This window comes from Lycorma delicatula, chromosome 2, assembly GCF_047948215.1.
Source record: "Lycorma delicatula isolate Av1 chromosome 2, ASM4794821v1, whole genome shotgun sequence".
Taxonomy (NCBI): Eukaryota; Metazoa; Arthropoda; class Insecta; order Hemiptera; family Fulgoridae; genus Lycorma; species Lycorma delicatula.
The window spans coordinates 92826371-92838730 of NC_134456.1; the positions used below are offsets into that span (position 1 = coordinate 92826371).

Genomic DNA, 12360 nt, shown 5'->3' on the forward strand with positions numbered 1-12360 from the left:
TAATGTAACGTTACCAGCTTCAAGATAAATAAAAGATTTGGATGATATTACACATACTTTTTGTTTTATTGCAATTTTGATTTTTGTGCTGAAAATGAAAGACCTTTTACTTATAACAAAAAATCTATCCCCAAAAATATAACAATACTTATTACATAATCCACTAGTGGAAATACATACAAAATCTTCCAGTGGATGTAATTCTAGCACAATGCATCACAGTTTCAGATCCACACATCAACAAGTCATACAGTTGTGTAGGCAGGTAAGGATTCTCACAACGAAAAAATAAGCTTGTTCTCTGGTAATTCTAAAGGAAGAATTATAATACCTAGATGTTATAACAATGTAAAATATAGCATATATTTGAATTACAGTGCAAAATCATTAACAACTTTTAACAGTACAACAGTAATTTACTACAATCACTGTAAATATGCCCTGAGAAACTGCAGATGGGATGAATACCCACAGCCTTATTGGAGCCTGAGGTACTAATTTGGTGAGATTGTTTGTCTTATCTGGTATTCCCTACATAATTGACTTCTTTCTCACTTACCACTCCTTTTCTAATCACTGATCACTTTATCCTCAGTACATTTCTGTGGATTGACAGACAATTGGATCTGTGAAAAGATTAATGGAACTTGTTTGAATCATATTATTCTTAATATTTTTAGGTTTGGTTGAAAGACCTGAATTAAGATCTATCTGACAGTTACTGAAAAAACAAAACACAAAATTAAGGTGCTTACTGAGTAAAACTTAGATTTCCTGTACCTCTTAATATATACTATAGTCAGAACAGAATATGTAATTAATATAAACAACCACTTTTTTAATAATAATTATGTCGCATGTTCATGGCTCGATCAGAATATTGAGAGATTGACAATTGAAAATGTATATATAATTATAGTATTAGTTTAAGAACATAAGTAAAACAAGACAAATCAATAATAATAATACATGTCAATAGTAATAATAAACAATGATTACATACAAAACAGAATTTAAAGTAATAGTTATGATTTATTTACAGGAAGATAAATAATGAAAAGGAGAAGTCAGTCCCATTGACAAAAGACATTACCATGACCGCTAGTCGTAATGCTTTTAACTACTATTCTTATATTAATAACAATAGTACAATAGATAAGACAAATATAAAGTTCTTTACTGCAAATACCTTTGCTGTTCACAAATAAACCTACACTAACAATTTGTAAATTAAATTTAGTACATTATCTCTTTCACTTATAGTCTAACAGTAACTCAGTGAATCATTTCTTGTTTTCATGTACTGGAATTACTTGTAACATTACGCTAATCAAAGACGCTGTAACATAACACGTAACATTACGCTAGTCAAACATGTACACACTGACCTCCTCACACAATAATCTCGCTGACTGACATCTCACAGAACTCTGTTCACAGACTGACATCATAACGTCTCACGTAGACTGATTTCAACTGGTCTTCCCCAGAGTATTTATACTCCTCTCTTCTTTACCTGCCGGACCAGACCCAACTCAAAGCATGAGAATGATCGTCCACCCTCACCCATTTCCATAGAATTCCAAACCTGGGTCCAGTACTCTTCTCACAGAACAACATTTGTTTAGGTGTGTCAGTGAGCAGTATTACAAAAGGCGACTGTTAAACGAATCTGTTACCTTTACTAAAAGGTTTTCTTTTAGCCCCTTTCTGGATTTCTTCCATTATTATATTTTCTACTACTTTCTTCTTAATTGGTAGGAATCCAATACTCGGTCTGTTACACCGGTCTTGTTACAATATCTTCATCATATAATTATTTACCCTGAGACAAGTTCCTTGCACCATCTCCATTCTCCTTTATTCTGAACTAAACTTTTAAGATCCTGATAACTCCCATTCCATTTTATATCTATAAAATTTATTTTTTCACTTCTAGCACCAAATAAATCAATCTTCTTCTCATGATATTTCCCAGCCAGCCTGCTTTCTTATTCTGGATTGTTCTGATTAAGGTTCTTTCTTGTTCACTGAATTCATTACTTTATATTTCACTTCATTTATCCATTTTATCTTCTCCATCTTCCCCATGCTTCCAGTTTTTCCCTTTTTACTTACTATCCATGTTTTACATCCGTGAAAAAGTATTCTCCAAGTGTAACACACCCAGTCACCTCTTTAAGTCTAAAACTTTATGTTCTGTTAATGCTTCCTTGTCCTTTTTTACTGTTGATTTCATTTATTTTTTACTCTGCAATTTTTTTGTTAAAATGGTAATACTGAATAAAGTTTAGAAAGCGATAAATACTTAAATGTGCAGTAGTCGTACCTAGGTTCTGCAAAGTAATGTTGGCATTCTTTATTAGTAGTGCTACTGTACAGAGATAGGTCATCTTAGGTAACAACAAGCCAGAAGCTGGTTCAATAATCCTTACCCACCTGTGCATCAACTGAGCTTGCTACACTTTAACAAATAATAACTAAGTATCTATATTGTTTTATTTGTTCAGCATTTCTTCTTTTTTTTTCAACACTGTCTTACTGTATTCTTTCCTAATTACTTTTGTTTTTCTATCATTTATTTTCATACTATACTCTCTCTGTCTTTCTGTCTTCTAATTTTAAAATCATGCATTGAATATCCTAAAATATGTGTTTCATCTCCTAAAATAATACATCATCTCTAAACATACAATTTACTTTCCTTTCTCTTTAATTAACCCTTCATTTTCTTTAAAATATTTTTGGTCATGTAAATAAATATTTGCATAAATATTAAACAAAGTTGATGATAGATGACAGCACTCTTGTCTTACTCCTCTTTCTAGGTCAAAATACTCAGTTAGAATCCTTTATTTTCATAGCTGATTTTTTTTCAGATACAATTCTTTAATTAATCTTCTATCTTCCCAATCTATCTTTCAACTTTTTAATGTCTTTATTAGTTTATCCCATCTGAAATAATCAAATGCTTTTTCCATACCTACAAAATGTAAATTTATTATTTCATCTCTTTCTATACAACTTTCACTAATAACTTGTTTTACCCCAGTCACGTGTCTTGTCCCTTTTCCTCAACTGAATCCACATTGATCTTCTGTAACTATTCAATTTATACTTTACTCAGTCTTCTATTAAGAATTTGCTGAAAGTGAAATTAAATTGATTTTTCTGTGATTTTTGCACTTTACTGCTCTATAAAAGTTCAAATTGTGATTGTTTTAAATAATTGTTCTGACCACATCTTGCTCATCTAGTTCATATTAACAATTTCAACTTTTGATTTTAGGATTGTTGCTCGAACTTCATCCTCATCCATTTCTTACTGATCTGTAGAGAGAGCACTTGGCCATATTTTCCCATTACTAGATCCTTCCCCTACCACAACATTACAATTCATCTTTATTAACCTACAACAATCTGAGATTAAAATGTTGCGCAGTCCAAAATCAATTATGCAATAATGTGTTGGGGAAGTACATATAAGTCACTTACCGAGACAGTAATTATAATCCAAAAACAAATTGTGAGGTTACTGCAAATGAGTCAAGTTTAAATTCATTGTTACCTATATTAAATTAAAAATATTACGTATAACACAATTTTATATCTTTAGATTAATGGATAACTTCTATTTAAGAACAAGACATATGGAAGGAGATCATGATATCATAGTCTGGTAGAAATAAAGGAAAAATTATTGTTCCCTTACCTAAAAGTGAAAATTTCAAAGATCAAATGATTACATGGCTCCTAAGATTTATAATTTAATATCTGATGAAATCAGAGAAGAGGAGCTTATTCTACAAGAAAAAAATTGTTTTGAGTAAAATATTTTAGATGGATAATGCAGAGCATCTCTTCCTGTCGAGTGACCAATTTCCATGATTAATTTGTGTGTGTATGTGTGTGTGTGTGTGTGTGTGTGTGTGTGTGTGTGTGTGTGTGTGTGTGTGTGTGTGTGTGTGTGTGTGTGTGCGCGCGTGCGTTTTGATTAGTTTCTACATTTGCTACGTTAATGAAAGAAACTAAAAAAATCCTTTAAAAGTTGTACACCAATGAAATGATACTTAAATTTCTTTTTTTGGGTGGGAGTGAATTATGATGAAATTTTATTGCAATATTAATACCAAAAGTTCATTATTTAAACTTTTAATACTATTAAAAGTTTAATAAACCCAAAAAAGTTCTGAAAAATGTTTTTTTAAATCTATATTTCTAAGCTTTGATCAGCTTTCCACCCTCAATATTGCTCCCAAAGAATTTTTTGGGTCACTTACACTACAGTTGTGCCTAGGAAGACATTAAAAAAATAAATTTGGTTTAAAAATATGCAATAAATATTAATTTTTTTTGTTTTCAATTTTAGGTAAAGGTGGAATTTTTGGGCAATTTATTTTTTTAAATGGTAAAGTGGGGTTGTATTTGCAAAATTTTGAGAAAATTGATGCAAACCATCATTTTTGCATCAATTTTCTCAACTCCAACCACTTGGAGATATTGACCCCAAAATTTTCCAACAAATTGCCTCATATATACAAGTCTCTGTACAGAATTGCATCAAAATCAGTTTATCCCGTTAAAATTTATTAAGCTTTAAACACACCAACCCACGTACATACATGGGGTCCCTTGGTCACGAAACATCAAGAAATGCAAAAAACCTATGCCCATTTGTTTGACTGATTACCAAACTTACTCTCTTGCAGCATATTTCTAGAGCTATGATGCCAAGAAAGTTAAATTCTAGGAAAACATTTATAGAAAAAAGTCAGTAAATATTTAATTTTTAAATTATGTTCAGTAAATAATAATTTTCCACTTTTTGGAGTAAAATGTAAACAATGTGATTCTGTATTTATTTAGTTTAAAAAGTATAATTAGTGATTTGAAATTCAATTTTATCAAAGGAATTAAAAACTTGGTCCCATTGTTTTTTTTTCCAGAAAATCATTTTAAAATTACTGTTAAATAATAACTGACAAATACAATAAATATTATTTTTCACTCGCAAAAAATACGAGGGTTATTTTTTTTCAAGGTCCGATCGGTCGCGAATAAAAACCCGCACAAAAATCGGATGAACCTTTGCTCTGTGTTGCGCAGCGTCTCTAGTATGGCCTTCTTCAATCACGCGCGTCACTTCGTTTTGTTCTGAACACGCGCAGCTAGCACGTAAACATGTCTACAACAATAGCATCTCCCGCCAAGTGTGAAGTGCGTGCGGTAATTCGATTTCTTCAGGCTGAAGGGTGTAATGCAGCTGAAATTCATTGACGAATAAGTAATGTGTACGGTGAAACTTTAATGAGTGACAGAAAAGTGTGACAATGGTGCAGGAACTTTAAAGCAGGACGTGCAGATGTTCATGATGCAGGCGGTCAGGGACGGAAGCGAGTGTCAACCGATAATCTCGTTGAGCGAGTGGATGAGGCAATTCGAGAAAATCGTCGGTTCACAACTTTTGTATTGAATGATTAGTTTCCTGAAATTTCAAGGTCAGCTCTCTACACCACTGTGAGTGAGAGACTTCAGTACGGCAAACTGTGTGCGAGATGGCTTCCCAAGATGCTGTGCGACCATCACAAAACAAAGAGAATGAACGCCTCCCTAACGTTTTTCCAGCGCTACCACAATAAAGGAGAAGATTTTTTGAACAAAATTGTCACAGGGGACGAGGCACAGGTCCATTTTGAAACTGAAGAAATAAAAGAACAATCCAAACAGTGGATGCATTCTCATTCTCCCAGTAAACCAAAGAAGTTCAAGCGAACCTTCTCCAACAGAAAGCGTATGGCTACTGTGTTCTGGGACCAGAATGGAGTTCTCTTGGTGGAATTCATGGAATGTGGCACGACCATCACTGCAGCCTCATACTGCGTGACTGTTCAACGTCTACGAAGGGTAATCCAGAATAACCGGAGAGGAATGTTGTCATCAGTCATTGTCTTTCTTCATGACAATGCACGGCCGTTCACTTCAGCTGTAACAAAGAAGCTCCTGCAGCGTTTTCATCGGGAAGTGTTTGATCACCCACCATACAGTACTTGGCTCCATCCGATTTTCACCTCTTTGCTCACATGAAACGCTGGCTTGGAGAACAACATTTTGGCACAGACATCGAGCTGCAGACCAGCGTAGAAACATGGTTGAAAACATAGGCGGCTCCGTTCTATGAGGAGGGTATTGAAAAATTGGTACCACGCTACAACGAATGGCTAAATCGGAGTAGCGACTATGTAGAGAAAAAGCGTAACTATGTAAGCACTTGTTACAAATAAAAAAATTTTTATTTTCACTGTGGTTTTATTTCGTGACCAATAGGACCTTGAAAAAAATAACCCTCGTAAATAAACGAAAACATAAGTAAATATCTTTCTTAAGCAAGTTCCTGCTTCTCATGGTTTTAACCTCCTGGTATAATGATGGAAGTATAAAATTTTATGCAACTATAAATAGTTCCATAATGCTTCTTGTTATTATTGAATTGTAATAAAATTAATACTATGAGAATCTAAACATTAATGTTGGCTTAAATATAACAATAATCCCAGAAATTACTATTTCTTATTATTCATTGTTTGGATGAGTACCACAATTAATAACATTAGCTAGGTATATTGTTCTTTGATGAAAGAAGAAGCGTTCATACCTAGATAACAGTAGCAAGTTATAACATAGTTGGATCTGAATACACCAGTTGCTGAGTACTAAGATTGTTGGGATCAGCATTGGAGAGGTGGGAATGAAACTAGGCAAAACCAGTTGCTTAATTGTGACTAGATTTCAGTTCATTAAAGCTCAATGTTTTAAGTTAGTACTATCTTAAAACAAAAATAATTTTTCTTCATCTTATTTTTTTAATTTAGCATAAATCTTTAAAACAGGCTAAATTCCAATTATAATCAGCTAAATGTAGTGCACTTGTGCAGTATAAGGTTGACAATCCTAAAAAAGAAATTCCGAACAACCAAATTACACTGATATTATGACCTCTCAGATACATTTCTTAGCAAATACACCTTTAATTTGATTTTATCCTGGGTTCTGTAGTGATGAAAAAGACATACAAGAGAATTCCCTAGATCTTCCCTATTCATAGGTTCACACATGTATAATATCTACAAATTACATGAAACCCCTATATAGAGTTGTGAACATGAAATATTATTTTTTAAATAGCATCGATCACATTTTTCTAAAATTATAAACTGAAATATTAAAATATTCAATAAGCTCAATGTCTATAAATTTACATTTACAAATGATGTTTCTAGCTGTACGCAACTCTACTTAAAGGAATTTTGTACGCTAACCTTCTGATTCTCCTTGCCTAGATCTACATCAATAGAGACAGAACCTGGCAAACCAATCAGAATCTTTAGTTTTGAGAGAAGAAACTAAGATATTATTTACATTTTTTTAAGTGGACAGATTGATGGCATAATATACAATTTGGGCATTCATGAAAAACAACTGTAGTTTTTAAATGATTTCTGAATATATATCCAGTTAGGATTTTGATAACCTTACCTAACAAGGAAAGGATACTGTATTATTGATATTATATAACTTACCACTAAATAATATATAAATCACCAAATAAACATAAATAAATTAATGTAATACGTATGCTTATTTCTTCTATTATTTCATAAAACTAAAAAAATATATGATGGTGTTTGGTAGATGGTACATATTCTGCAAGTTTGTATGTGTAGAAGATTAAAAACATGAGCATATAACATAAAAAAATAACAGATAATAATTTTTTCAGCTGTACAGCATGAGCGTGCACCAAGAGTTGGACATAACCACAGTAGCTGTTCTACAGATTATCCTTCTAGAACAACTCGTCTTTTGGATTTACCTGCATATCCTCTACTTTATCCACCAGCTGGAAGTTTTCCATTCAGCATAACTCTGAAACCTTCATCGTACCTTCAACATATTAGTTAGTATAACAAAACAAATTTTGTAATGTTCCTATTTGTGCATGTACACAACTAACTCATTAATGAATTATAAAATAATATTAATGTACTGTGTTCTGCTTCATAATGAAAATATTTAGGTATAAATAAAAACACATAAATTTTATTCATATTCTCAAATTTAAATTTCCTTTAATAATGTGAAATGTCAATAATATTTATATTTCTCAACAAAGGTGTGAAGATTTTAAATTACTAAGGCATAGGAAAATAATTTAATAAAATTAAAATAATATAATTATTTATCTTAAATTTTCTACTAATCTTAAATGAATTTATAGGAGTTACAGGGAATGAAAAATTAAAAATATGAAATTAAATATCCATAAGTAAAAACTAAAAAGCCAAAACAAAGATATGCAATTAATAGCTAATTTAATAAACAAAAAATATGCTATTATATTTACAAATATATGGTGAGCAATGCCTGCCACAATCTCAGTTATACTCACAGTTAAGAGATATTGTTGGGAGTTAACTTAGAAAATGGCATATCAAATTACTTAATAGAACCATGTCAGATGACATGGTTCTAGTAATTGCTTACTAGAAGCAACATCAAAGCCTGACCTGTAAAGTAGTTTCCCATCGCCTTTTTCACTGAGTGAAATATACTGTTACATACCACCTTGCCAAGTCCAAAAATTTGCAATTACCATTCATACTTACAAATTACATTTTTATATTTTTACCAAACATTTTTTACGTGTTGAAAATCCTTGGATGAATGTCACAGAAATGTCAGTCACTGTCTTGTTCAATCTGTGACATCATTAAGACATGTGATTGAATATCTTGTAAATTCTAGTAGGTGATAGAAAATCCATTTATTTATTAGGACTCAATGAACTGGTAATCTTGTATGGAATTATTCAAAGACTCTGCTTCTAATATGGAAATTGCTTAAAATATTAAACTACCAGCTGAGGTGTGTCCTGGATAAAGCTAGGTTTTTTCTCTCATAAAATCTAATTTTAATCAAACAAATTCTGATTATTTATAAAATATACTTTAATATTTATAAATAAAGAATATTGGGTTTTTTGCTACAGCTATTCTTAATGAATAACAATTAGAATTAATTTTTTAATTAATTTTATAACTTGTTATATTTTTCATTATTCTTTATATTATTAAATTATATTTTTTGTTTAATTTATTCTTTTGAGTTAGTAGATGAATTTCATAGTATATGAAAAGCAGACTGAGATTCAAATGCAGAGCCTTCCTGATGAAAGGCAGGAATGTTCATATTCTGAACTATTGTGGACTGTTTAATATTTATTTTAGTTATCAAATGTGTTGGAGTGATGCAGATAGTTAGCACTTGTCTTCTTGTGCAGGAGGTAAAGAGTTTTAAGGTAACTGGGCCAGCCACCATTTTAATATTAATGGCTCCATAATAGTGTTTCCTAGCCTCTCTTCTGTTATTGGGTCCAAAGTAATAATGCATCCTGGCCTGGCAATCCAAAGTTGTAATAAGCTAAGCTACAGGTAACCTACTCTCACTTTACAAATGCACTTTACCTATGAGCTCTAAGAAAGGAGAAAATAACTTACGCCTTCCTCCAGATTTTTGCCTCAGAATATAAATCATGTGTACCGAAAAAATGACACAGGAAACAATTCAGGACAGTAACACTGCACTGACTCTATCCAAAAATGTATTTGCTTTTATATATTTGGTAAATAGCTTCTGTAATATTCCCGTCATGTCATGAAATGAGTTGAGAGTGATCAAACTATTATACAAAACTCTTATTGCCGCAAGTAAGATGGTGCTGGCATGTAACAGTAGTTCTTAAATTTTCTCACAGATGGTGCTAGTGTCTATTTTAAAATTACTTTTTTTCAAAATTCTGTTATTTATATATATTTTTTCATCTTGAAAGGGAGCAGCTGCCCGCTTGTCCTGGATATTTACTCTGGATATGCTCATGCATATCCAGAGTACTTATAAATACTTTTTAAATTTTACTGTATTTTCTCATCTACAAATAGTGTGCGAAAGTGATATTATAATATCCATAATTAGATTAATATAACAAAAGCAACTTATTAAATATTTTAATATCTATAGTAATTAAGTTGTGTTATATAGTTAATGAAATTACAATCCAAGATCTTTATGTGTGAACTGACTCATAAATCATCATCAGTTATGGTGATATTGAAAGACTGTATCATTGGAAGAGTTGGTGTTGTGTCTTATTAAAAGCATTCTAATATCAGATTACAATAGGACCTATGAGACAGTATAATCCCAGAATAGAATTAAAAATTTTTCTCAGTTTTTTATACTTATTTGTGTATTTCAATTTTTAATAACTTACAGTATACCTACTATGAATTATTTGTTAAAGTTTTCAATATTACTTCCTGAATAATAAATCCCAAAAATAGTTCTGTAAGAAGAGAAGGAGTTAATTCTATACAAATACTGCCCTTTAATACATATTTTAAGTTGAAAAATGTACCTTGCCAATCAGTTCAGAGACAATGACTAAGTTAAACTATAAATTTCATGTTCAGGTGTACAGCCTACACTGCCATGTGGTCCAGTTACTGGCATCAGTTACCTACCAAGACCTGAACCTTTGACAAGCGCCAAAGAGGATGAGGTCACTAGTTCTGAGGAAGCAAGTGCTGACACTGCAACAGGTCAGTACAAAATTAACAAGTTTACGTGACAATTATTTTGTCTACTTTGCCGTAAGATATGATGTAATTTCATATGTAGTTTTCATCATCAGTGTCTTTCTTACTATACTGAATGTATTTTTACTATTTAAACATGCATAATACCTGTACTTTTTAATATTATTATTTTGATGATTTCTAAAAAGTTGATATATTTTCACCGGAAATTTTAAAATGTTGCAGTAGCATTTTAAGAAGTAATCTATGAACCAAATAAAATAGTTTAATTATTTCAAACTCGATAGACTAACAATTGAAAACAGTTAAATTTACAGAGCAGTAAACTTTGACAGATATTGATTTCAATAAACGCGTGCTATCAGGGAAAATTGTCAGCCAGCTGTTTAAAAAGAAATATGAATTTTGTAAAATTTTGTGTTACTTGATTCTGATCAAAAAAATGTATACAAGTATAACTTTATGTCACAGTTACAAAATAAAAATATTTTGTTATCTGGTGGGAATGTTTGGATAAGGGAAATGATTGTAGAAAAATACCATAACATGTAACAATACATGAGTGTATATTTGTAATATGAACACTAAAGAACAACATAGAAATGGCAAAATCACCTCAACCAAAAAAGAGCACATTAAAGTGACTGACTTTAATGTGCTCTTTTTTTTCCAAACCAAAGTCACATTGATTGCCTTCACATTTCTGTTGTTTATCTGGAGTTTGTATAGCACTATTTATGGGCCAAAAAAAAATTATTTAAAAATAATCAAAGTTGGGGAGAGGCAATGAGAAATGAACAATCAGAGGCATTGGACAGCAATTCATGGGTGATTTGTCTTCTCATAAGCTATTCCTTATCAATGAATTTTGGAAAATATACTAAAACTGTTGTTCCTCGATTTATTATGTATGAAATTTGCCATTGTAGATGTTTCCATTTTACAGAACTAAATTTAACCATTTTGAATTACAATTGAAGAGACAATATTATTTAACGTTCTTTGATTAAACACTCAACTGGACACAGTACTGGATTACTAATTTATGAGGTCAAATTAAAAAATTAATATGCAAACAAAAGTAAAATTTTCCTTTAAGAATGTTAAATCAGTTTCTTACCAAATGTTATGACATTTTAAAATTAGTTCTATTGGAATTTCTGATAGAAATACATCATTTAAATTTATCTCCAGAACTAAAACTTATAGAGGTTCATTCAAATAAATCAAAACTTTATATAGAAATAAAATAAGAAAGCCAATGAAAATGCCTTTGAAGAAAATAGTAAAAGGTTTCAAGTGTGAAGGCAACTACTTCCCAAGAAAGAAACAAGGAAATTTATTTTTGAATAAAAGAAGCTGAAACACAAGGAAAGTTTGTTTTAACAAGAAGAGACTAAACCAAAGAAAGAAAGGAAGCAAAAAAATTTTAAGCAGCTGAGGTATTACATAAAAACTTAACAAAAGAGAAATTAATTTTAAGAAAAGAAAAACAGAAATGGTCAAATCATAGTATTATGAGCAGGGAGCAACTAATCGGGGAGGAGGTTAGAGGGCTCTTACCTCAAACATTTTAGTATTTAATTTTAATTTTGACAATTTAACTATCTTAGCTAAAGAATATTTGTTAAGGAAAAAAATAAATTTTGTTAGAAAGATTTCTAACAAAATTTATGTGTTTAAACGTGTTAGGAAAAAATGTTTAATG

At 31.1% G+C, this 12360-nt stretch overlaps 1 protein-coding gene across 1 annotated transcript in view; it reads left to right on the plus strand.

Annotated features, from left to right (window-relative positions):
• The window catches only part of LOC142319906 (photoreceptor-specific nuclear receptor-like), a 55882-nt gene that overhangs the window by 14266 nt on the left and 29256 nt on the right, over nt 1-12360 (plus strand). Inside the window, exons 3-4 of the mRNA XM_075357580.1 lie at nt 7778-7954; nt 10527-10655. Of these exons, the coding sequence (XP_075213695.1) occupies nt 7778-7954; nt 10527-10655 (306 nt within the window). The remainder of the gene's footprint in view (nt 1-7777; nt 7955-10526; nt 10656-12360) is intronic.